A 22246-nucleotide genomic window follows, 5' to 3' on the forward strand; every position below is an offset into this window, starting at 1 on the left:
CGTGAGTAACCTGGTAGATGGTGAATGTTTGGGGATCATCGAAAATTTCTTAAACTCTTATGTACTCAGGGATAAAAACAATAAGCCACAAACACAGAGCCAGGCCAAAAACCAAGACAAGGACAAAATCCTTAAAGCAGCAGAGAAAAGTAATGCATCCCTTCCAGAGCAGCAGAGACACAGCGGCCGGTGGCCTCTCCCCAGGAATGGCGAAGGCCAGAGATAAACAAATCTTTACAGTGAAGGAAGGAAAAACTGCCCAATCTGAGCTCTCCATCCAGCAAAAACACCTTTCAAGATTGAAGACAACATAAAGCTTTACAAATAATCACTGGAAGAATTCACAGCCACACGTGACAAGCATGTGACGAGAAACAGCAAGGCATGTCCTGCAGGCCGCAGGGCAACGGGCCAGATGGAGACGGGCCTCCGGGACAGAAGGCCTAGCAAGGAAGAGGCAGGCGCACAGCCCCGCTCACTGACCGGGGACCCAGCATGGCCCGGCCCCACACGGTTACGCGACAAAGCAGCACCATCAGCGGAAAGCACAGCAGGGATTCCCATGTGAAGGCAGGGTCTGCAGGGCCAAGCGCATGGCCAGAGGGCAGCCTGTCCTGGAGGTTCGTGGGCATGTGAGCAGAAATCAAAGGGAAAGCCAAAGGGGATGGAAGGGCCCGTTGGTCCTGCATCTGGCTGGCCGGACAGACAGAAGGTCCAGGAGCTGAGCCACTGAGACTTCAGGGTTTGAGTCACTCGATGGGCACCATGCGGGGAACCACCTTTCAGAGAAAAGCTACCTGAACACGCAGGTGAGGATGGGAGATAGGCCGCTGCGGCAGGAGAAATGAGCTCTGGGTCTAAGACTCAGTCCTGGGGGCAAAGCGTCACCTGTCACTTAGCAGCCAAGGAGATTTTCATCACAGTGGAGCCTCCTCAGCCCCTGGGACACCAGCCAGCGCAGTAGCTGCCCTGAGGCTGCATACATGTAGCGTGTGTCTGAGTCCTAGGAACACAGCAGACTCAACGCCCACCGTTTCAGGGTTCATGTTCATCCAGAGGCCCAGTGTTAAACAAAAGCAGGCTCCGACCACAATTTCTGCACAGTCCAGAAAAGGCTACCAGCATGCAGTCATGAGACGCTGCAGTGTGCAGGGCACCCGGTGTGCCAGCGAGTGACCTGCGAGTGGGGGGTAGGCGGGGCTCAAGTGGGGCCTTGGTGGGGGGGCTGCATGCGTGGAGGCCAAGAGGGGCTGGTGGGATGTCACAAATAGGACTGGCTTCTCTGAGCTGCAGGGTGGCAGGAAGAGGAACAGAAGTCCAAGTACAGAGGCCCCTGGGCCGGGGTCCCAGTGCTGCCCAGTGGGGTGACAGTAAGCCGCCCAAGTCAGGGAGCAGGCCAGCCTCATGAGGACTCAGGCAGGCTGGGAGAGCGAGGAGAGGCCACCACAGCAGTGGCCGGGGGCAGTCAGTGCCTGTACACCACTCACACTGGGAGCACTCCACGACAGGCCAGCAGGTGACAAATAAGTGCTCAGACCACAGGAAGGACTGTGTTGGGAGCCAGGCCACCTGTAGGGTTTTTGCCTGCTTCTAGGCTAGCGTGTGCAGAGCAGCCCTCAAACGCCCTCCCTCCTGGTCCCTCTGCTGATTCCACACCCCCCGCCCTGCTGCCCACTCTGAGCAGTGGCATTCTGCTGGGTGACCAGGGAGGAGACGGCTTATGACTCTGTCATATGGTCTCACTGGGCCTCTGGAGTGACCCGGTAGGTAAGCACCCTTCTACCATGTGACGGTGCCCAGTGGCACCTGCATAGACAAGGGCACCCCTTGCCTGGGGTCACACGGGGAGGCGAGGTAGGCCACTAAGTGGTTGGTGCCCCCGGAAAGCCAGAGCATGCCTACGTTGGTTACAGGAGACAAGCAGAGGGACATATGGGGAGTAGCCCAGATCATTCCAAGCACCAGTGTCACACAAGACCAAAGGTGAGGCTCATCTATCTCATCAACAGCCCCAAGGGGGCACCACAGGTATACCTAGGACCACATCCCCAGCTGGCACCCTGAACACAGGCAGCTGCTAGGTAAGACCATAGTGCCTGCGACATAAATGCTAAACATCAGGTGGTGACAGGACTGAGGGCATGCAGAACAATATCCCTGGTCTCAAGTGACATGGGATGAAGGGTCAGGGCCTTGCCAGGATGCCTGCAGTCAGATGCTGAGTAAGAGAAAGTGCACTCGTGGGGTAGGGCACAGGTGGGGCCGCTATCTGTGACAGGTAAGTGTCATGAAGGTGCAGGCACGCAGAGGCTCAGGTGCTCTTCAACTTCCTGCTCCCTAAAATGTTTTCAAGATTCAAGCTGGGGGCAGCCCCGGTGGCGCAGCGGTTTGGCGCCGCCTGCAGCCCAGGGCGTGATCCTGAGACCCTGGATCGAGTCCCACGTCGGGCTCTCTGCATGGAGCCTGCTTCTCCCTCTGCCTGTGTCTCTGCCTCTCTCTCTCTGTCTCTATGAATAAATAAATAAAAATCTTAAAAAAAAAAAAAAAAAAAAAGATTCAAGCTGGAGGGAGAAGAGCTGTGGCATCAAAGACCCAACAGTGACAGGAGAGCAGGCCCTGCCAGGGGGAGCCGTGAGCATTCCGGAAACCACGTCACATCCCCAGCCACGAGCACTGCAGGAGCCCTGGTGCCCCATACTCACAGCCCCCGACCTTCTTCCGCAGCTCGCCGTAGCAGATCAGACCGTACAGCTCCTGGGACGACTTCTTCAGCCCGCGGGAGAACACTGAAACACCAAGAAGGGACAGAGCTTTAGAAGGGGAAGACGTCCCCGCCGGGCCGACCAGCTCGGGCACAGGAGGGCAGGGGCACGTGAGCGCTGTTCGTCCCGTGGTTCTGACCACCGCACGTGCCTCCCAGGACGGCAACCCCAGGCGAAACGAAGTGAGGCGCACACGGGAACACAGGGCTGCTTTTTAAATTTTCAAAATGAGAAATTAGATTAGAAAACTGGGCTGGCGCCAGGAAATGCTAACGGGCAGAGGGCTGCCCCGGGAGGAGCCTGGGAGGCCAGCGGGGCCACAGGAGGTGGACTGAGACCATTTCCCTCCGCACACAGAACCACCCAACCTCTGTGTGAGGCCAGAGGCCTGTGACCACGGAAGCGGACGTGTCACACCATCTCTGATCACTGATGACCCCCCTGAGGCCAGATGGAGGAGGAACGGCAGCCCCAGCCCTCATGGTACCAGTATCCACTCTCCCCTGCTCCTCAGCAACAGATGCACCTCACTCAGGAAGCAACGAATCCAGGTCAGACGGTGCACATCCCAGCCTGCCCTGTGGCTAGATGGGGCTGCACCACTGTCCTGGCCTCTAAACTTTATTTTTTTTATTTATTTATTATTTATGATAGTCACAGAGAGAGAGAGAGAGAGAGAGGCAGAGACATAGGCAGAGGAAGAAGCAGGCTCCATGCACCGGGAGCCCGACGTGGGATTCGATCCTGGATCTCCAGGATCGCGCCCTGGGCCAAAGGCAGGCGCTAAACCCGCTGCGCCATTGTCCTGGCCTCTAGAGTGATCAGGAGACTTCCAGAAGCTCCCAAAATGACTGAAGACTGAATGAGGATGAATGTGTCCTTTGGCACCCCGGTCTTGCCCACGGAGCCATCCTGGACCAAGCACTGTGCTAGGCACGGCAGAGTGGCAAGAGGGCAGGCCCTGAGTCCCCAGTGACCGCACTGGACCTCCTATCTGACGTCTCTGCCACAGGAGAACCAATCTCTCTGTGCAGAAGACCACGATGCTTTGAGGTCCGTGTTACCTGAAGCCAAACCTGAGTGCCGTCTGCCGGCGCAGGCCCAGCTCAGTCTGGCGCCTTCTCCACCACTTCACAGAGCAGTGACCTGTGCTGCCGTCCCTCCCCTGTCCTCACAACTGCTCTCTCTGGCTTCTCCCCAGAGAGCTCTTTTCAAACTCCTAACACTCAGGTGTGATGAAATCACCAGAAAAGGAAAACAAAAGTTCATTAGCAAACGAAAAATAAAATTTTGTCTCTCTATCATAAACAAATAAATCTTAAAAAAAAAAGGGGGGGGGGGTGGGAATCGCTGGGTGGCTCAGCGGTTTAGCACCTGCCTCTGGCTCAAGGGGTGACTCCGGAGTCCCGGGATAGAGTCCTACGTCGGGCTCCCGGCATGGGGCCTGCTTCTCCCTCCTCCTGTGTCTCTGCCAATCTCTCTCTGTCTCTCATGAATAAATAAAGTCTTTAAATAAATAAATAAACAAACTCCTCTCCATTGTGCGATTTACCCAAAGAAAGTGTTTCCAAAGAAAAGTGCTATGTGAACAGGTACATCCACAAATGCACACTGTAAGGCCACCAAAGGGACCTGCTGGTCCAAAAGGAAAGGTAAAATTTATTCACCTGTAGCAATATCAAACTCAACAAATTAACGCTCCACAGGAAGCAAAGAGAAATTCCACAGCAGCATGAAAAGGCGGCACACCCAGGACGGGGGGGAGGCGCTGTGCTGAGATGGTGGAGGGTGTCTGGGAAGAAGGAGAGGTCTCAGCTCCCACTGACTGTCGGGGGTCCCAGGCAGGGATGTGCACAAATGAGCGTGGGTTTTCTTGTCTGCCCTGAGGGTGACATGCTCAGTGACAGGCCCCCGCCAGGCAGAAGAAGGGGCAGGGAAAAATTCAGGGAGGGATTTCTGGGAGGAGAACACAGCTCCGCCTGGGGAGGGAGCAGGGTGAGGGAGGTTGATCAGCGGGGGGTACAGTGCAAGTACACATGAGGGTGGAGACCCTATTCCTGCCAGCCCACAGGTCAGGAGGAGAACACCTGGTGGAGTCGCAGGAGGGGCTCAGGCAAGGAAGCAGCCCGGCAGATGCACAGCTGGTGCCCATCTCATGGCATGAGGGGCAGGGTGGGACCAGACAGCAGGGGACAGCGATGATCTAGAACAAGAGCAAGGGGGACCAGGTGGTGAGGAGAGACCAGAACAGCTCTGAGGAACAACCAGCAAGACTCTGATGATAGATGTCCACAAAGGTTCAAAGGGACATACATTCAGGTGACAGTGTCAGGTAACAACTGTGAGCATTCGGAGCTTGAGCAGCCCTGTCCCCAATGGCTCCCACACAGGCTGGTGGCAGTGAGAAAGACTTCTTTAGGGCAGGAGTCGGCACACTATGGCTCACAGGCCAACGCAGCCCAGGACCTGTTTCTGAAGGAAGGGTTTGTGGAACACACCAATGCACACCTGCTTACCCTTCGTCTACAAATGAGCTAAGATAGCAGAGCGCAACAAGTTCTACAGACTGCAAACCCCAAAGCCAAGATATTTGCCATCTGATCCTTCAAAGAAAGAGACAGCTCGAATCATGCTCTCTGGGCCTTTCTCAGGCCAGAGGAGGAAGCCCAGGTCCTGGCGTGCTGACCCGCTGGGGAGCCAGGGAGGAGGCAGACAGGTCAGCCTAGGTGGTGCTGGCATACACGTGCCTGAGGGTCACCAAAGAGGCCAAGAGTGCGCCCACAGGTGGGGCTGAGGCAGAAACACAGGAGATCATCAAGGGCAGGCACGAACAGCACATGACAAAGGTTCAAAGCGAGTGACAGGCTTCAGCCATCAGAGTTGTTCTCTATCACAACTTACATTATTTTACCAGGAGTGTCAGAAACAAGAGAAGTTAGTAGAAGCAAATGTCTGGAATGACCAAGCTATGAGTGAAGTTGTAGAAAAGAAGAGTTAACATAAAGAAAGATGATCAATGACTGAGTGGCAGGTGTGACATGTGGCAATACCTCCTCTGAGGACAGAGGCTGGTTGGGTAGGCTGCTCCGGGCGGGAGGGTGCTGACCCAGACATGTGAACTGAACACGGATCACTCAAGCCTGACTTCAAACCCAGACAAGAGCTCTGAAAAGCTAGAAAGCTAGCCCTCTACCCCAGCCCACCACACACAGGCCATGCTCAACTCTCACCCCAAGGAGCCCCAGCTTGGGAGAGAAAGGTGGGCACCAGAGGGGCCCTATTCTGGCTGGCCAGGACCTATGGTCTGCTTCTCCTCGTCGACTGTGGGGCCCTCCCCTCCCAGGGTGGGACACGGGCCCAGAGTGAGCCAGGGACCTAGAAGCACAGGCACCCAAGGCCATTAGAAATAAGTGCGGCTTTCTCACAATTCAGTTTAAGCGATGGATCCTAGGCATTCCACCAGCCAAAGGACCATGAGGCAGGGAAATCCCTGGCCATGTGGCTGGGAGAGCACAATGCCAGAGGGTGTGTCTTGTGGGTTTGCTGGAAACCAGCTCCTGACCAGCAGCCAACCACACCTGCCACCTTCCCAGAAGCCAAGTCTGAGCACACTCACCATTATCAAAGTCAATGTACTTGGTGATCTTGTGCCACGTGCGGTAATAGAAGTGCCGGACCTGCTCCTTGTTCTTCACCATGCTCGCGGGCTTGCCTTTCTTCTTGTACTTGAGTGCAATGTTGTTCTGAATGGCTTCAAAGTCTTTCCCATGCTGCAAAATTAAGTCCACATTTAAAGCACAAAGGTTACAACAAGGCAGTCTTCTGTATAACACAGATGCTTCCCGAGAAAGGAGAAGGGAAAGGGAGCCCACTGTGGTCAAGCCAATGTCCTTGACGGCTCTTGTGCATGAACTTCAGCCTCACCTCCCTAGAACCTTGGTTTCAACTCAAGTAACGGATAAAGCAACAGCAGAATCTGAGGAATAAATCTATTGTAGCATGGAAGACCAATGAGGCAAGGACTCAGGAGCAGGAGGACACAGTGCTCATCACGCAGATGAAAGGGGCTTAATGCCCACAGTTGCCTAGAGACCACAAATCAAGACAGCTCCATGAAGACAATCATGGCAACACACAACACAAACCACAAAGAGCTAAGAGTATGCTATACCTGGCCTCCTAAAGCAATACATCAACTGTTCAGAGATGCCCTCACTGCTTCCATCAGAGAAAATGTATCCTATATTCAAATAGGGAGAGCAAATATAAACAGTAAGAGAACCACACAGACTATGCTCTGAATACATTCATGGGCCACCTATTCCTTCAACACATCCACGTAGGAGCTGAGTTTTTGTGAGATTTTCAGAATGGAATCGGTGTTCCAAAGAACAAAGTCACCACCAGGATTGTTCAGGAGCTGCTGACATTCCATCAAAGCCAAGACAGATGTCCAGGGAAGGGCCCAGAGGTGACAGCACCCCGACACCACGAGCACCCCCAGCACCCATATCTTGGTTTTTAAATCCCATTCCCAAAAGGAAGCGGGGTCCCTGGAAGAGATGAGAGCAAGGAAAGTACCAGTGAGTCTGGAATATCTTGCTATGCCAGAAAGTAGGCAAGTGAAATGCTTGCAGCATGAGAAGAGCATGTGGGAAGGATACAGGAGCCAACCAGAGGAGGCTCCCAGTGGCCAAATCTGCAGCCATCTGGGCAAGAAAATGGACAATGATATGAATAGATTGTGACACAGAACAACCTATATACCCGAGTCCATACAGATAAAAACAAACCACTGAATTCCTACCTAAATAAGGGAGAAGGGAGAGCTGTTTCTTGCACAAGATCTCTAATTAATAAGTACAGAAACCCCCCCCCCCAAAAAAAAAATAAGTACAGAAAGAATGATGGAGTCAGAAAATCGCCAATGGGCAAATGGTATAGTAATATTATTTCAGGTAAGAAGTTGCATGATTACTAAAGTCAGTGTAAGAAAAAATGAGAAACAGAGTATTTACATAGTCTAAAAGTAAAAGAAAAAAAAGCAGATTATTAAGTACAAGACCTGGCAGGTGTCACCTGAAAGCAGTGATAGAGGTTCAGACCACCAGACAGAATGGAGCACAGCATGCGCTCTGTACAGGACATGCCCAGGACAGCCTGGCACTCCTGTGGTACTCTTGACAAAAATGCAAAATGTATATTTAATCATTAGTTAACCTCAGAGAAGCTCAAACTGAGGGGTATTTCACAACCTAACAGACCAGAAGTCTTCAAAAGTATCAAGGTCGGGGCCCCTGGGTGGCTCAGTCAGTTAAGGGTCTGCCTTCAGCTCACATCACGATCCCCTAGCATGGAGCTCCAGGGAGCCTGCTTCTCCCTTGACCCCTAGTAATGCATGCTCTCTCAGTCTTTCTGCCTTGCTCACAGTTTCTCTTTCAGATAAATAAAATCTTGGGGGGAAAAAAACGTGTCAAGATCTCATATGAAAAAATGCTCAACATCTCTCGGCATCAGGGAAATACAAATCAAAACCACAATGGGATACCTCCTCACAGCAGTCAGAATGGCTAAAATGAACACAAAAAATAAAAAAATAAAAAATAAATAAAAAAAATAAAATGAACAAGTCATGAAATAACAGATGCTGGTGAGGGAGGTGGAGAAAGGAGAGCCCTCTTTTTTTTTTTTTTTTTAAAGATTTTATTTACTTATTCGTGAGAGACACAGAGAGAGAGGCAGAGACACAGGCAGAGGGAGAAGCAGGCTCCCTGCAGGGAACTCGATGTGGGACTCGATCCCAGGACCCCAGAATCAAGACTGGAGCCAAAAGCAGACGCTTAACCACTGAGCCACTGAGGTGCCCCAAAGGGAAGCCCTCTTATACTGCTAGTGGGAATGCAAGCTTGTGCAGCTACTCAAAAAACAGTATGGAAGTTCCTCAAACAGTAAAAAACAGAGCTACCCTACAACCCAGCAATGGTACTACTAGGTATTTACCCACATGATAGAAACGGAATGATCCAAAGGGGCACCTGTACCCCAATGTTTATAGCAACAATGTCCACAAGAGCCAAACTATGGAAAGAAGCCAGATGTCCATCAACTGATGAATGGATAAAAAAGATGCAATATATATATTCCATACTAAGAAATGTTACTCAGCCATCAAAAAATGAAATCTTGCTATTTTCAACAACATGGATGGAGCTGGAGAGTATTATGTTAAGCAAAATGAGTCAGTCAGAAAAAGACAACTATCATATGGTTTCACTCCTATATGGAGTTTAAGAAACAAAATAGATGAACATAGGAGATGGGAAAAAAATAAGATAAAAACAGAGAGAGAGGCAAACCATAAGAAACTCTTAACTCCAGGAAAGAAACAGGGTTGCTGGATGGGAGGTGAGTGAGGTGATGGGCATTAAAGACAGCACATGGTGTAATGATCACTAGGTGTTTATGCAACTGATGAATCACTAACTTCTACTTCTGAAACTAATAGTATATTTTACTTAAACTGAATTTAAGTAAAATATTTTTAAGTTGTCAAGTTCTTAGGAGACAGAAGAAAGGAGGTGGAGATTGAGGGCCTGTCCCCAGGTAGAGGGCTCAGGAGTCATGTCCACTGAATCCAGAATGGACATCAGCGGGAACACCACCTAAACCTGAGTAAGGCCCACAGGTCAATAAATGCTACGGTATCCACACCCAATCTCCTCATTGAGCTGGTCACACAGGTTATGTAAACATCGGTAGAGGGCATAGGGAATTCTCTATACTCTTTCTGCAACTTTTTCCAAGTTTGAAACTTTTAAAAAAATTATTTATCTATTTATTCATGAAGAACACCGAGAGAGAAGCAGAGACAGGCAGAGAGAGAAGCAGGCTCCTCCTTGCAGGGAGACAGACCAGGGACTCAATCCCAGGACTTGGGATCATGACCTGAGCCAAAGGCAGACACTCAACCACTGAGTCACCCAGGTGTCCCTGAAACAGTTTTAAAATGAAAACTTAAAGTATAAAAAAAAAAGGAAGGAATTAAAATTTTCAGTATTAGAAAAATAAAAAATAAATAAAAAGATGTCTTAAATGCCTTCCTCTGGGTGTCCCCTCCCCCACAGACCCTCCCTCAGGCCTAGATCAGAGTCCTGGCGGCGCAAGCTTAGACAGCCTCTCCATCCCTCAGGTCCTCTCTGCAGCAGGGCACGAAACCCACACAGGTGCACACACTCGCTAGGCTGGGACCAGAATCTGGGTTTTGTGATTCTCAAACTATGCTGCCTTCTGAATTCTTGTGGTGTTAGTTGGCGTAGGCTTCCTGACAGCCCAACCTTTTCTGTTCCTACTACATTTCCCTAATCAGATTGTCAGCCCTTAAGGGGGACTTCTCTGCCTCCTAGCACTCCTGTAGTGCTCTGATGCAGACAAGCCATTAGCAATTATCCACCTGGTGAGAAGCACGCATGTAGGGCTGTGAGGCAGGAACCACAGACATAAGAAGAAAAACGGAATCAGCAATGGGCTTAGTGAGGAACCGCCATTGAAACAGAGTAGGGAGATGTTGAGGATGGTGTCAGTACAGGTGCTTGGCCCGCTGGCCTCCCCACCAGCTCCCTGTCATGGGGGCCACGACCCACACCCCAGCCACAGTAGTCTGGAATAGGCCTGGCCCACCTGAGGCCTTCCTAGAGCTGTCCCACCTGGAGTGGGGAGTGTGGTGGCACTCTTTTTTTTTTTTAAGATTTTTTATTTGTTTATTCATAGACACAGAGAGAGAGAGGCAGAGACACAGATGGAGGGAGAAGCAGGCTCCATGCAAGGAGCCCGACATGGGACTCAATCCCGGGTCTCCAGGATCACACCCCAGGCCGCAGGCAGCGCCAAACCGCTGCGCCACCGGGGCTGCCCTGGGGTGGCACTCTTGTCGCAGAGAAGGGTCTGCAGCAGGAGGCAGTAAGCACTGCAGTGTCACCCTCCACAAACGGGGTGACAGAGGCTCCATGACATCGTTGCAGGCCCTGCATCCCATTGGGCTTGACATAGTCCCTCCGCCTTGTCTGTAGGTCAGGACAGCTGTTCCATCCCTTGTGCCTCTCTGCACTCTGAGCTGGGTGTCTGTCACCTGAAGCACAGTCGAGTCAGATGTGGGTACCAAAAAGGAAGGGATGGGCAGCATATATGCGGCGGCAGAGCAGAGCTTACCAGCCCTGCATCCAGACGCCACCAGCAGCCTGTGGCAGCTCAGAGACACACAAGAGTGTCAGCTGTAGGGCCCGAGCCCGTGTCCTCGCAGGGGCACATGTCCACACATGACACGTGGGCGACAGCACTAACTGTGGAACGCAGTAAGTGACCACAAGGGTCCGTTATTGTTAATTAAGGATCAGGAAACCTCAAACACCTACCTGGCTAAAAATGTCAAACAAGAAGCTGGCTCAGTGGGCAGGAAATGAACTAATTTACCTGAAGAAAGGTAGGGCAGGACACTGATGTGGAATCCTTCCCCCACTTTTAATCAACAAGCACACCTCCGGCCTGCATTCTGCACCCAGAGCCCCACAGAGCCCCACTCTCTCCAGGAAGGAAGGGCTGCACCAAGCAGCAGAGCTGTCAGGGGAGCATCAGCCGCACAGTGTGAACACAGTCGTGGGGCCCCCAGTGCTCTATGCCTGATGGCAACTTCGAGAGGCAGTGTGGGGCCGTAACTATACAAAACAGCCGCCCTGCTCTACTTTCAAACTGTCTGAAGGAAGAAAGGGAACACATCTGAACTTGTTTGCAGGACTCTGCACCTACTGGGAAAGCTTTGGATACACGCTTCACTGCCTCCCTGCACGCCTGAGTCCAGGGGCACTGCCAGACGGGCCTCCTGCAATCGGGACGGCAGAACCAAAGCATGGGGCCCCCAAAGGAACAAGGAAGCCTCAGGAATATTCTGACAGCAGCACTGAATTCTAACCCCTCACCTTTTCTCACCTCTCCCTGGATATTTCAGAGCATCAATTCCAAACCCCATTTCAGCTCTGAGCCCTGATAGCCAGGCTTGGCAAGAATCTTCCATAACTCCAATTCCTTCGCAATACGGCCCACTGGTGAGTAACCTACTCCTCACACTATGCCCCCATCAAGTGGTCTAAAACACAGAATCCTCACAAAGATGCCTGCTGAACCTGGAAGGAACCACGACAGACAACAATACGACAGACAACAATACGAGGATGGTGAAAGAGAGCAAGGCCTGCCTCGAGGGTAAACGCATAGATGTTGCAGGCCACTTGCTAGCTGTTGCAAGGGCTTGATTCTATCTTTGTTGTGAGAAGCAGCCAGGAAGTGAATGGGTGTGGCTACATCCCAATAAAGCTTTATTTATAAAAACAGGCGAGCATGCAAGCCACAGTTTTCACTTGAAGTAGAATATTTACAGGCACTAAAAAAGTAATAAGCGAAAGAACCATAACGTACCATGAAAATGCATTTGATATTAATAAAAAAAAAAAAAAAAAACATGATCACTATAGGTAGGAATATTTGAAAAACCAAAACAGGGAAGTGAAAACAGCTGGCAGGGAGCACAGCTGTTTCTTTGGGCAGTGGGATCAGGGAGCAGCTTCTCTCTATTTTTAGGACTTCCCATTCTGTCCCACGTCCACTGCAACTGCTCTCAGGGTTAAGCTGCTGGTTCTGACTGATGTGGCAAGTGTCCCCTTGTCCCTCATCAGGGACCTCTCAGCTGCAAGGGGAAGGCCCACAGACAGGGCTCCACTCCTCAGTGAAGAACGTATTTGAGGGGTGCCTGGGTGGCTCAATCAGTTGAGCATCTGACATGTGGTTTTGGCCCAGGTCAGGATCTCAGGGTCATGGGCGTGAGCCCTGCACTGGGCTCCAAGCTAAATGGGGAGTTTGCTTGAGATTCTCTCTCCCCCTCTCTCTGCCCCTTCCCCCCAACTTGCAGAAGTTCTCTCTTCTCAAATAAGTAAATAAAATTTTTGTAAAAAACAAAGACTGTATCTGAGACAACCAGTAGACTCTTGCAGAAAAACAAAGACACCTCCTAATAACCACTTAGTTATCAAGTATCAGCTTTTAAAGTCACAATGAGGGGATAAAAGGCCAAGGTCAGAGCGCAAGTGCCAGGCCTTGGGGACCCATGCCTGCCACCTAGGAGGAGTTGCCCAAGGCAGTGCCGACCTAATAGGTCTTGCAGCCATGAGGTCGGCCAGGCAGAGGCCAACTGAAAGAGAAGCACGGACAATGTGGAGAGAGGCTGGGAGTCTCAGCCACATGTCCCAGACCCAGGGCTCACCTCATACAGCCCCTCGAAGAAAGTATTCTTATCCTCTGTGCTCCACGACTCCCACTGCCGCCGGGCCTTCTTGCCTTCTTCCTTCTCGCCGTTGGAAGACCCCAAGTTCCGGGAAGATGAGCGAGAGCCCCCTGCAGGGGCAGCAGGGGCAGCTCCAGACCCATTTCCGGACGATGATCCGCCACCGTCGGCTCCTTGGAGAGAAAGAACCATACAGTGACCTGTTTTAGAAGGCTGCGGAGCTAGGGACAGCTCCATTGCACAAGCCCTTCTCCCCACCCCACCCCAACCCCTCCCGCCAAGGGTGCCACTGTAGGATGGCTCCTGGGACATGCTGCCGCAGGCCTGCTGGGGCTATTCAGCAATGACCTCACCGTGATTTGACTTCATAATTCTTTCCAATCTTTTTATAGTGAGAAAAAGAAGAATGAGCATTTCTGCAGACCCACTGAGAGAGCATGATGACCATCAGAGGCAGACAGCCTTTTGCCCCCATGACCTAAAAACCCACATTTATCACAACTTCTTTCTCAAATGTGTTTGGGGTGAAATAACTTGTCTTTTCAAATCAACAAATTGAAATTCAAACTCAAGAAAACATTTGAGTGTGTGTGAAGCGCCACCTCCTCGTAGATATAACCCAAACTTCCGAATATGAATCATTTGGTGTCTTTCAAGAACCTTTAAAAGGTCTTAGAAGTAGTCCTTTTTGCTTGATCAATTTCCACCAACAAAATCTGATGTTGTGAGAGTGAACTGATGACCTTGTAGGTGCTCTGGAAGCATCAGTTTCTACTCTCACGATGGGTCCTTGGAGACCAGACTGAAAGGGGAGGGCAGGAGGAAGTATGATGAGGCTCCACTGCCCTCCAAATCTGACAGCCTCATCAACGGGAGGCAAAGGTCACAGATAAAACCTTTTATGACCTAACCCAATTGTCCCACCCATCTGGTTCCTTCCTCAGAGGAAAGGGAAGCCCCAGCACAACGCGGGCAAAGACAGGAATTCCAGCCTGTGTAACTTCAGGACCATCAATGCTGAGCAATCATCAAACTCTGAACAGTTGGGGGGAGGGTTGGGTTGGTAAAAATAAGATCATAAATGTAAAAACACTTTGAAAAGCAAAGAAACAAATGCAGATTATCATTAAAAAGCTTTCCTAGTAAGATAATCATGAGTTTGAGGTTTCGAGGGAAGCCCTCTTCCTGGGCAATCAGGGAGGGCCTCTCTGTGTGGATACGCTTCCCTCACCCCCTCACCCCCGTGACAAGGGTCGGCCTCAGAGCAGGGGCAGAAGGCAGGGAGTTCACAGAAAACCAGAGGGAGTGAAACATTGTTAAGTCCATTAATCCATGTATTTACTCACAGACACCATCCCTGGAAAGAAAGGCATGGGGCAGGGGTGGCTTGAGGGACAGGAGGCGGCAGGGTCACGGTGCACTGACACACCTATTGTCCCTCCACAGAGTGTGCCATGGATCTGTGTTATTACGCCAAAATAAAGAGCATTTTGTAATCAGTCGGCTATCAGAGAACAAAGTGTGTTGTCATACATGCAGAAAAATCACGCAGCTACATAAAATGGGGGAGATTCTCTCTTGTGGATAAGCGCACCAATTCAGTGACTTCAGAAGGCAACGTGACAGGGTCCCGAAAATCGCTGTTTATGACCGCCGTGCTGTCCAATTCCGCTGCTGCTACCCACGTGAGGAGATGTAAATGCAGATAGATGTCAATAAAACAAAAAACCCAGTTCCTCGTTCACACAAGCCATATTTCTAGTGGCAATGTCCACATGTGGCTAGTGGCTCTTAAGCTGGCCAGCACACTTTCCACCACTGCATACGGTGCCAGCCTCTGACAGCTTGCTACTCTGGGTCCTCAGTGTGACCCCGTCAAGCTCAGGGTTTCAAAGCCCAGCCTGCCCCTATTCCGGCTGCGCCCTCCCCAGCCCGCAGCCACAGGAGAACTGTCCTCCAGGCAGCAAACTGCTGCCAGTGGGTTAAGGGTGTACTCGATACAGATCTGACTTGATCCATTCCTCACCAAACCAAACCCAGCCCAAGACATGACCTACTTAGTGAACCCAACACTTCAAGATGTCTCCAGCGGGGAGCGACTTTCAAGCACATTTGCAGGGATCATGGCTTCATTAACTCTCCTTTTTGGTCAGGCAACTTGCTAACCAGCCCGACAATCCCAGCTCAGGTTTACGTCTCTGCCAGCCCACACCGGTACTGGACATAATTGAAAGCAACAGAGTATGCTCGTGAAGAACCTGGAACACAGAGGTCTGGCCAGCTCTCGTGAGATTTCACTGGCCCACAGCACTGCTGAGACCCAAGACAAGGAGGATAATCGAGGAAGGAAAACACAATGGAAGCATTTCTGAGCTGGATGGAACCTCAGGGATAGAGCGCAGGATAAAGTCAACGCTCGAACATTCAAAACGTCCAAAAGAGAAGGCCAATCACCCCCAAATAACCATTTCTAACATTTGGTGACCATCATTCTAGACACCGAATGCTTTCAAAAAGTAAAGTAAAATCACAAAACTTCAGAGTAGAAAGAGAACAGGCAATCTCTGGTCCATCCCCCAAATTTCAGATGACGATGGCTCAGGCCTTTGCCTCGGGCTCACCCAAGCACTCCGGCTCCAGCAGAAACAAACAAGAAGCAGGACCAGAGGTCCTGTGGGGGGATCGGCCCCTGGCGGAGCCTCCCACCTGCACAGCAGCGCTGCGATGAAAACTGTGATGCGTGCAGGACAAGAGAGAAGCTGTCGAGGGCAGAAGCAGAATGGCCGGAGGTGGAAAGACAAGACCGCTGTGAACAAGAAAGGGTGGGTACAGGGGCCTTCTCCGGGGGGAGCAGGGGCGGTTGCAAGAAGCCCAGGAAAAAAAAAAGTAAAGGTCCACCATCAAGCCTCCATCTGCTACAACATTTCTGAGGCCACATAGGTGAACAACGGTCTGCATGATGAGAAGCTGGTATCTGAGGAACCTGGAGGGAAACGACGTACAGAAAGAGGGTGCCCACAGCGAGGCCTCTGAAAGCAGGGACGGCATCTGGCTGTCCTGCGCCCAAGCCTGCCACCAGGCCTCACACTGCAGATGCTCCACGAGAGTTTGGAAACGGACAGAGAGCAGGTCACGGGCCCCTCTCCTACCCTTGAGACCCAGCGCCTCCAGCAGAGCTGACTTCTCTGTCACAGGCCCCCAGCTGCCAGGGGCCACCCCGCTTCTCCTGTCCCCATTTCTGTGTCCAGGCCAGCTCCACGCCACCCCAGTAAGACAACTTTACCAGCCTCCTCCTTGGTCTCCAAACTACCAACCCCGGCCACGGCCTGCTCTCCAGGGCTTGCATTTGGGGGGTGCACATGTGTGGCCGGGGTCTGCCTTCCAAGGCTGCGCGGCTGCTCACTCCACCGTTGGACAAGCCAGGCTGCCTGCCTCCTCTACACCCCCTCCCGTCATACATCTCTGCATGAGCCTGGAACAGCACCACCCATGCTCCCCATAGCACCCAAAGAGGAGGAGATAATCCTCATCTTCCACCAGGGGACACCGAGGCCCAGAGGGAGCACCCTGCCTGGCACGCCACATTGCTGCTTAGACGAGGAAGGGAGCGGGGACTTCTACAGCACCTTGAAGCCACGTGCAAACGCTTCACTCCCTTTTGTACTCACGGTGCGTAGCTACCGTCCACATTTCAGAGGTGGGCCAAGGTCACCGGACAGCCAGAACCAAGTCTGGGCATCTGCCTCCCGAGCCACACAGCACCGTGGTGACTGCTGTTGGCATCACGGCTGCTTCTGTATCTTCATTATGCTCTGAGCTACAGAATCCAGGGATGCGAGGTGGGAGGGAACTGGACCTCGACACCCCCTGCTCAGTCTGATAAGGGGACCGACCGGTTCAGTGACGTTCCCAAAGCCGCACAGCTAATGAATGGCAGGAGTTAAGACACGGGAGGACGTCCACCTCTAAAAACGAACCCGTGCGACTTAACTCAGGTCAGAGACAGAAAATGTGCCGACCTGTCCCACCGAGCAACAACTCACTGGCCCAGAGCTTTCTTTCAGAGTCTGAGAAAGTGCCTTGGCAGGGTCGGAACGTTAGCGGAGAGGGCACAGACCAGCACTACGAGCTGCTCAGTGACGTCCCCGGAGGGGAGAACACGGGAGGCTCCCCTTGCTTCATTCACTCTGCCCCTTGTCGGCTGCAAAGACGCCCCCGCATGAGCCAAGGGCAGGCGGTCGGTGGCGCAGGCCACCTCCCGGGGCCAGGTCTGCGGTACGAGGCCGAGGGTGGCACACCAGCTCCACTCCCTGGCCACCTCAGGGCACAACGTGCCGCGACCGAGGAGGAGGCGCTAAGCCAAGGTCTCCGGGGGCCACTCCTATGCCCCTCGTAGTGCACGTCACCCGTGTCAGGCCCCCAGACTTGCATCAGAGCCCAGACATGACTGAGGGAGCACCCTCTCCACGAAGGCCGCAGATGGGAAGATGAGGACTGAGGCCGCTCCCCCTCACGGCGGCGTCGCCTTGGCAGGCTGCCCTGGTGCCTCCGCCCCACACCGTGGCCTGCACCCATTTCGGCCTGACCTGGTGTCTGCAGAGGAGCGCGGCCCCGCGGCCCCAGTAGCCCCTGCAGCCCCGGGCAGGGCGCCCGCCTCTGACACCTGTTCCGTGAGCGAAAGGGGATGCAGGACCTCAAGGTCGGGCGACCCCAGGCACTGCCGCGGCGCCTCATGTCCTCCATGCTCTCAGGGCTGGGCTCCCCCATGTTTGAGACGCTCTCAAACGTCTGAGAGCATCACTAAAACCTCGTTGTTTCTCTGAAAACATCTGCATTCTTCATCAAAGAAGGTGAAGACTTGGTCGGTCATTCTCAATGCCCCTTGCCAATGCGACTTCCTCCTCTGGCATTTCTCACGCTGGCCGCCAGGCCGCTTCCAGGCTCCACCGCCTACCGCGAAGCTCGTGCTCGCATTTATGTCACTGTCCGAAATCCTGCCTCTACCAGCCTCATACCTTCGTATGATCCAAAACAAGACACCGCACACGACGTGAAATGAAAATCCTACAGTATCCTTGGTGGGCAAAGGACGATTCCACAGGTAACCACAACAGAAACGTTAGTTTTGACGTTAAAAGCCAACAAGGTCTTTGGAAAGTACCTCAGCCTTAAAACCAACATTCAAACGTTACCTCATCTACTCATCTGCGCTGTCTGTCCTTGTCTCCGACGTGAAGCAGAGGGATCCATGCGACTCTGAACTTAGTAATTTACCAAAAGCCCCTGGGTTTCAGGTGTTTCCCTCTCTAGCCTGCACACTTCCAGCAGGGATCGTCTTTGAAGTGGCGAGGGACACAGGTCTCCTGACCTACCGTGCACAGGGTGTCCCTGTCACGCGATAGGATGTGTGTTACTGTGTGTTCCACCTTCTGCGGCACCACACAGGGTGACGGGTGCACGCCTTGCCTTCCTCCTCTTCTCCCAACAAGGTCAGAGGGCTTTCAGCAAAGCCCGATGCCCCTGCCCAGGTGGCCACAGTGGGCTCCACACCGTTGTCGCTGCACCTGATTTTATTAAACATTACTTACTGAGTCACATCGGGCTAAGAATCAGAGCACTATGGCACCCGTGGTCTGTGACAATCTGATTGTCCCTCTCCGTCCTCAGAATATGAGGGACAGGGAGTTTGTGTCATGCACGGCCATACTTCAACCAGTCCTGGGGCCTGGACCAAATGCCCAAGAAGTGACAACACAAGTGACTGCAGAGCAGACAAGCAAACTGTGCCTACATGACATGCGGGCACGCCCCTGGGTGGAGGGGGCACTCTGACCACTCCCTGCCCAGGGTTCCCCCAGAGGCAGGGCCACGCAGAGCCCACAGACACACAGCTACCCTGTTTTCAGGCAACCGACCTTAAAGAATGCTCTCTCAAAACACAGGATCCAAGCCCCGTCTGCACAGTTGACCTGTTCACCCCTAAATGTTAAGGTCAGGGCAGCTTTAAGCACTATCTCACTGAACCCATTTTGGACGTAAGGAACATAAGTTTGGGCACCTCAAGGCCTTTCCGTGTGGCTGAACCAGCCCCAAAGCAGCTCTACAGGGAGAAACCGGGCCTCCTGACGGCTGGTTCACCCCTCTCTCCAGTATGGTACTCGTCTCCCAAAGGTTGACCACACTGGGGTGACTCATATGCTGTCTTTTAAAAGCACCTAGAAACTACAAGCAGCCCGTACTTAAGGTAAAATACAGGTAAGTTCTCTTTGGTGATCTGCTGATTTCTAAGCACAAGCACAGTGAAACCTGGTGACATTGCACAACTGTGGAGATGGCCAGCTTGTCGGCAGTCGGGTGGAATGAAGGTTCTTGGGAGGAGGCAATGGGGTCGGGTGGGGAGCTGAAGGGCAGCAGAGAAACCAAGAGTCTACCCTGAGCTTACCTGTCCCAATAGGACAGGCAGCAGTTCAGGGGCATTCCTGAGACCTCTCTCTCTCTACCTCCCGACAGGTGACACCCGACCGACCCAGTCTACCTGTCCAGACTCTGTAGCTCCCTAACCTCAAAGCTATCCACATTTTCAATAACAGGAGCACTTGGGAGCCTTTTAACCACATATGGCAGGGCTAGGCTGTGTTATTTATTGTGGTGAGCCAGGCACTGGCATTACCCCTCATTTAGAGAGAGAGAAATTGAGGCTCCAAGAAAGAGATCAGTTTGCCCAGCATCACCCAGATCGCATACTGGCCAGAGGGGTAAGGGCCTCGGGGACTGTGTCCTGGACCAGGTTCTTACAGATCCATGAATTCTGAGTCTCACTCTCAAAGGCACCCTCGAGTCACTCTGGGCATCACAGTGGGGCAGGAAGAATCTGTGCGATGGCATCAAGCACATCTACTGGTTTCTGGCCTGCAGCTTACCTTCTGTTTAAGTCGAACACATTATTAGAGGAACAAACCTCAGCTTCTGCGACCATTTAAAATAAGAGTAACAGAGATGTAAGACGTGTGACACACAGATGCTAGGTCTCAGCTCCCTGCCCCTTAAAATTCAAAAAGAACCTAATTTGGAATTGTATTACAAAAGAATTGTTAATCATTGAAGCTGACAAAAGAATGTCTTCTTAGAAAGAAAACTTAGTGGTGTGGACAGAATCACAGGGCAGACTTCCTTTTCCCCACAAGTTTTCCTCCAGACTCACTGCAAGTTTCTGATGCCTGTCTGTTCAGACTCAAACTGGCAAGAGCAGTTAAGTGATCAAAGATCCACCAACGACTGGGCCGGGAGGATTCCTCAAGCATAATGGAAATTATACTGTTTTCAACTGAAAAACTAACAAATGCCAAGACTGTTTCCTCACTGATCTGCACTCAGGACCTCAGGTGGAGATTTTCAGAGTCTGTAAGACAAACGGTCCTCTAAGAAATGTCCGCAGAGGTTACCAGGCGTGCTGTCAGAATCAGATCGTTGCTGGCTGCTAACGGAGATAATAAGCAAGCAGAGGTTATGGAGGCATGAGGACGGGGTGTCCTGGGTACAGTGACAGGTACAGACAAGATCAGGTCCCACCAGGCAACTCCAGGTGCAATGATTTCTGTGAAGCAAAGCAGACATGCTTCTTATTCCTAAAAGCCACCATTATGGTTCAGCTTTATTATTAACTTAAAGAAATATTTGCTTCCTAAAACAAAAATATATAAAAGTCACAAGAAGCACCAATTCTAACCAATTTCCATCTTCCTGGCGGAAAGTCAGTTGCTGCTCCAAGCCACACACTGGGACAAGAACCAAGGACAGGGGTGCCAACGACTGATGTGAGGCTAATCCAGGAGCCTTCTCCGTCTGAGCCTCGCTCAACTATGCCAACAAATGCAGACTTCCCTCATCACCTGGCCACCAAGAGTCCTGCACACTGAAGCGTGAGCACCACTTCGCCTGACCCACAGGTGGGCATTTACAGGCGACAGAGAGCCTTCACTCCACCACCCTGTTGCATCTGGGCATCAGTGCTGTTCATCTCACAGGTGCGTGTCCTTCTGGTGGATTCGACATGGCAAACAAGCAGATGCAGGTCAGAGGGCCCCGTTGGCAAGGCCATGGATGCTGCTGGGGCGTCTGAGGCCAAAAACAAACACTCTTGAAGGCACTCCAGGAGCTTACCGGTGATAACACACCTGTAACTAGGAATGAAAAGCTACTTTTTACAAAGTAAAGCTGTTAAACCATCAACGCTTTCTTAATTGGTCAGCAGCTTTCACACCAACATAAATGCATAGGACAAGGTTTGATTTCCGGAACACACTAAATCACCCCAAACTCACAGCTTTAAGTATCATCAAGGCTTACATCAAGGATCTTTACCAAAAACTTGGTAAGGCCAGGATGATTTCAGAGGCCAGCCCTCCTCAGGTAAGGCGAAGGCAGGAGCATGTGTAATTGTACACATTGGGCACAGGTCTCCAAAATGGTTCTCCCTCAGTTTCTGAAATCTTTCTTTTTTCAAATCTTCAAGGGTTTCTAACAAATTTAAATTACCATTTCCTCCAAGGAACTAAGTTTTTTTTTTTTTTTCCTTTAAAACTCACTGGAACGGTTACATCTGCTACCTAGAAAAGTGCTGCAAACTTGGCCTGAAATGAAAAGGATGGTGAGAGGAGCTCAGTGCACGATCAAGAACGCAGAAGCATAAACAAGCAAAAGCAGCAGTGCCGCTGGCACGTGGCTTTCCTATCATCAGGGTGGGGACCCCAGGAGGCTGTACCACCCCAGACCCGACCCTACCTGGAGCACCAGGGAAAAGGCGGAGACGGCTCCCTGCTGTGTCGGGCCTCAAGTGTTTCCTGCCGCGGGGGGGGGGGGGGGGGGGGGGGGGGAGGGGGCAGTTTCTGCGGCACCCAAGGCACCCTTCATGGCTCCAAGGGCTGCACCCTGAGGCCCCCAGAGGGCCCGCGGCAGAGGGCGATGGCCCAAGCGGGACGGCGCCGGCCGTCACCTCTGGCTTCCGGACAGGGGTCCTTTATTGCAGGTCTGGCCAAGCAGAACAGAGCCAGCAGGTATTGTGGTCCCGCCGCACCATTGTGTGCGCCGTAGCGGCCCGAGCGGGTCGCGGTCCTCGCGGGGAGCCCGAGCCCACCCCAGGAATCCATTGTGCGGCCCG

The 22246-nt window shown here is 52.1% G+C and overlaps 1 protein-coding gene across 3 annotated transcripts in view; it reads right to left on the reverse strand.

Moving 5' to 3' along the window:
* Positions 1 to 22246, reverse strand: part of CRAMP1 (cramped chromatin regulator homolog 1) — a 55283-nt gene that overhangs the window by 30248 nt on the left and 2789 nt on the right. For all 3 annotated transcript variants that reach the window (XM_049111527.1, XM_049111528.1, XM_025417034.3), the window contains 3 exons: positions 13069 to 13262; positions 6379 to 6532; positions 2703 to 2786 (listed from right to left, as the gene is read on the reverse strand). In XM_049111527.1, the coding sequence (XP_048967484.1) occupies positions 2703 to 2786; positions 6379 to 6532; positions 13069 to 13262 (432 nt within the window). The remainder of the gene's footprint in view (positions 1 to 2702; positions 2787 to 6378; positions 6533 to 13068; positions 13263 to 22246) is intronic.

This window comes from Canis lupus, chromosome 6, assembly GCF_003254725.2.
Source record: "Canis lupus dingo isolate Sandy chromosome 6, ASM325472v2, whole genome shotgun sequence".
NCBI lineage: Eukaryota > Metazoa > Chordata > Mammalia > Carnivora > Canidae > Canis > Canis lupus.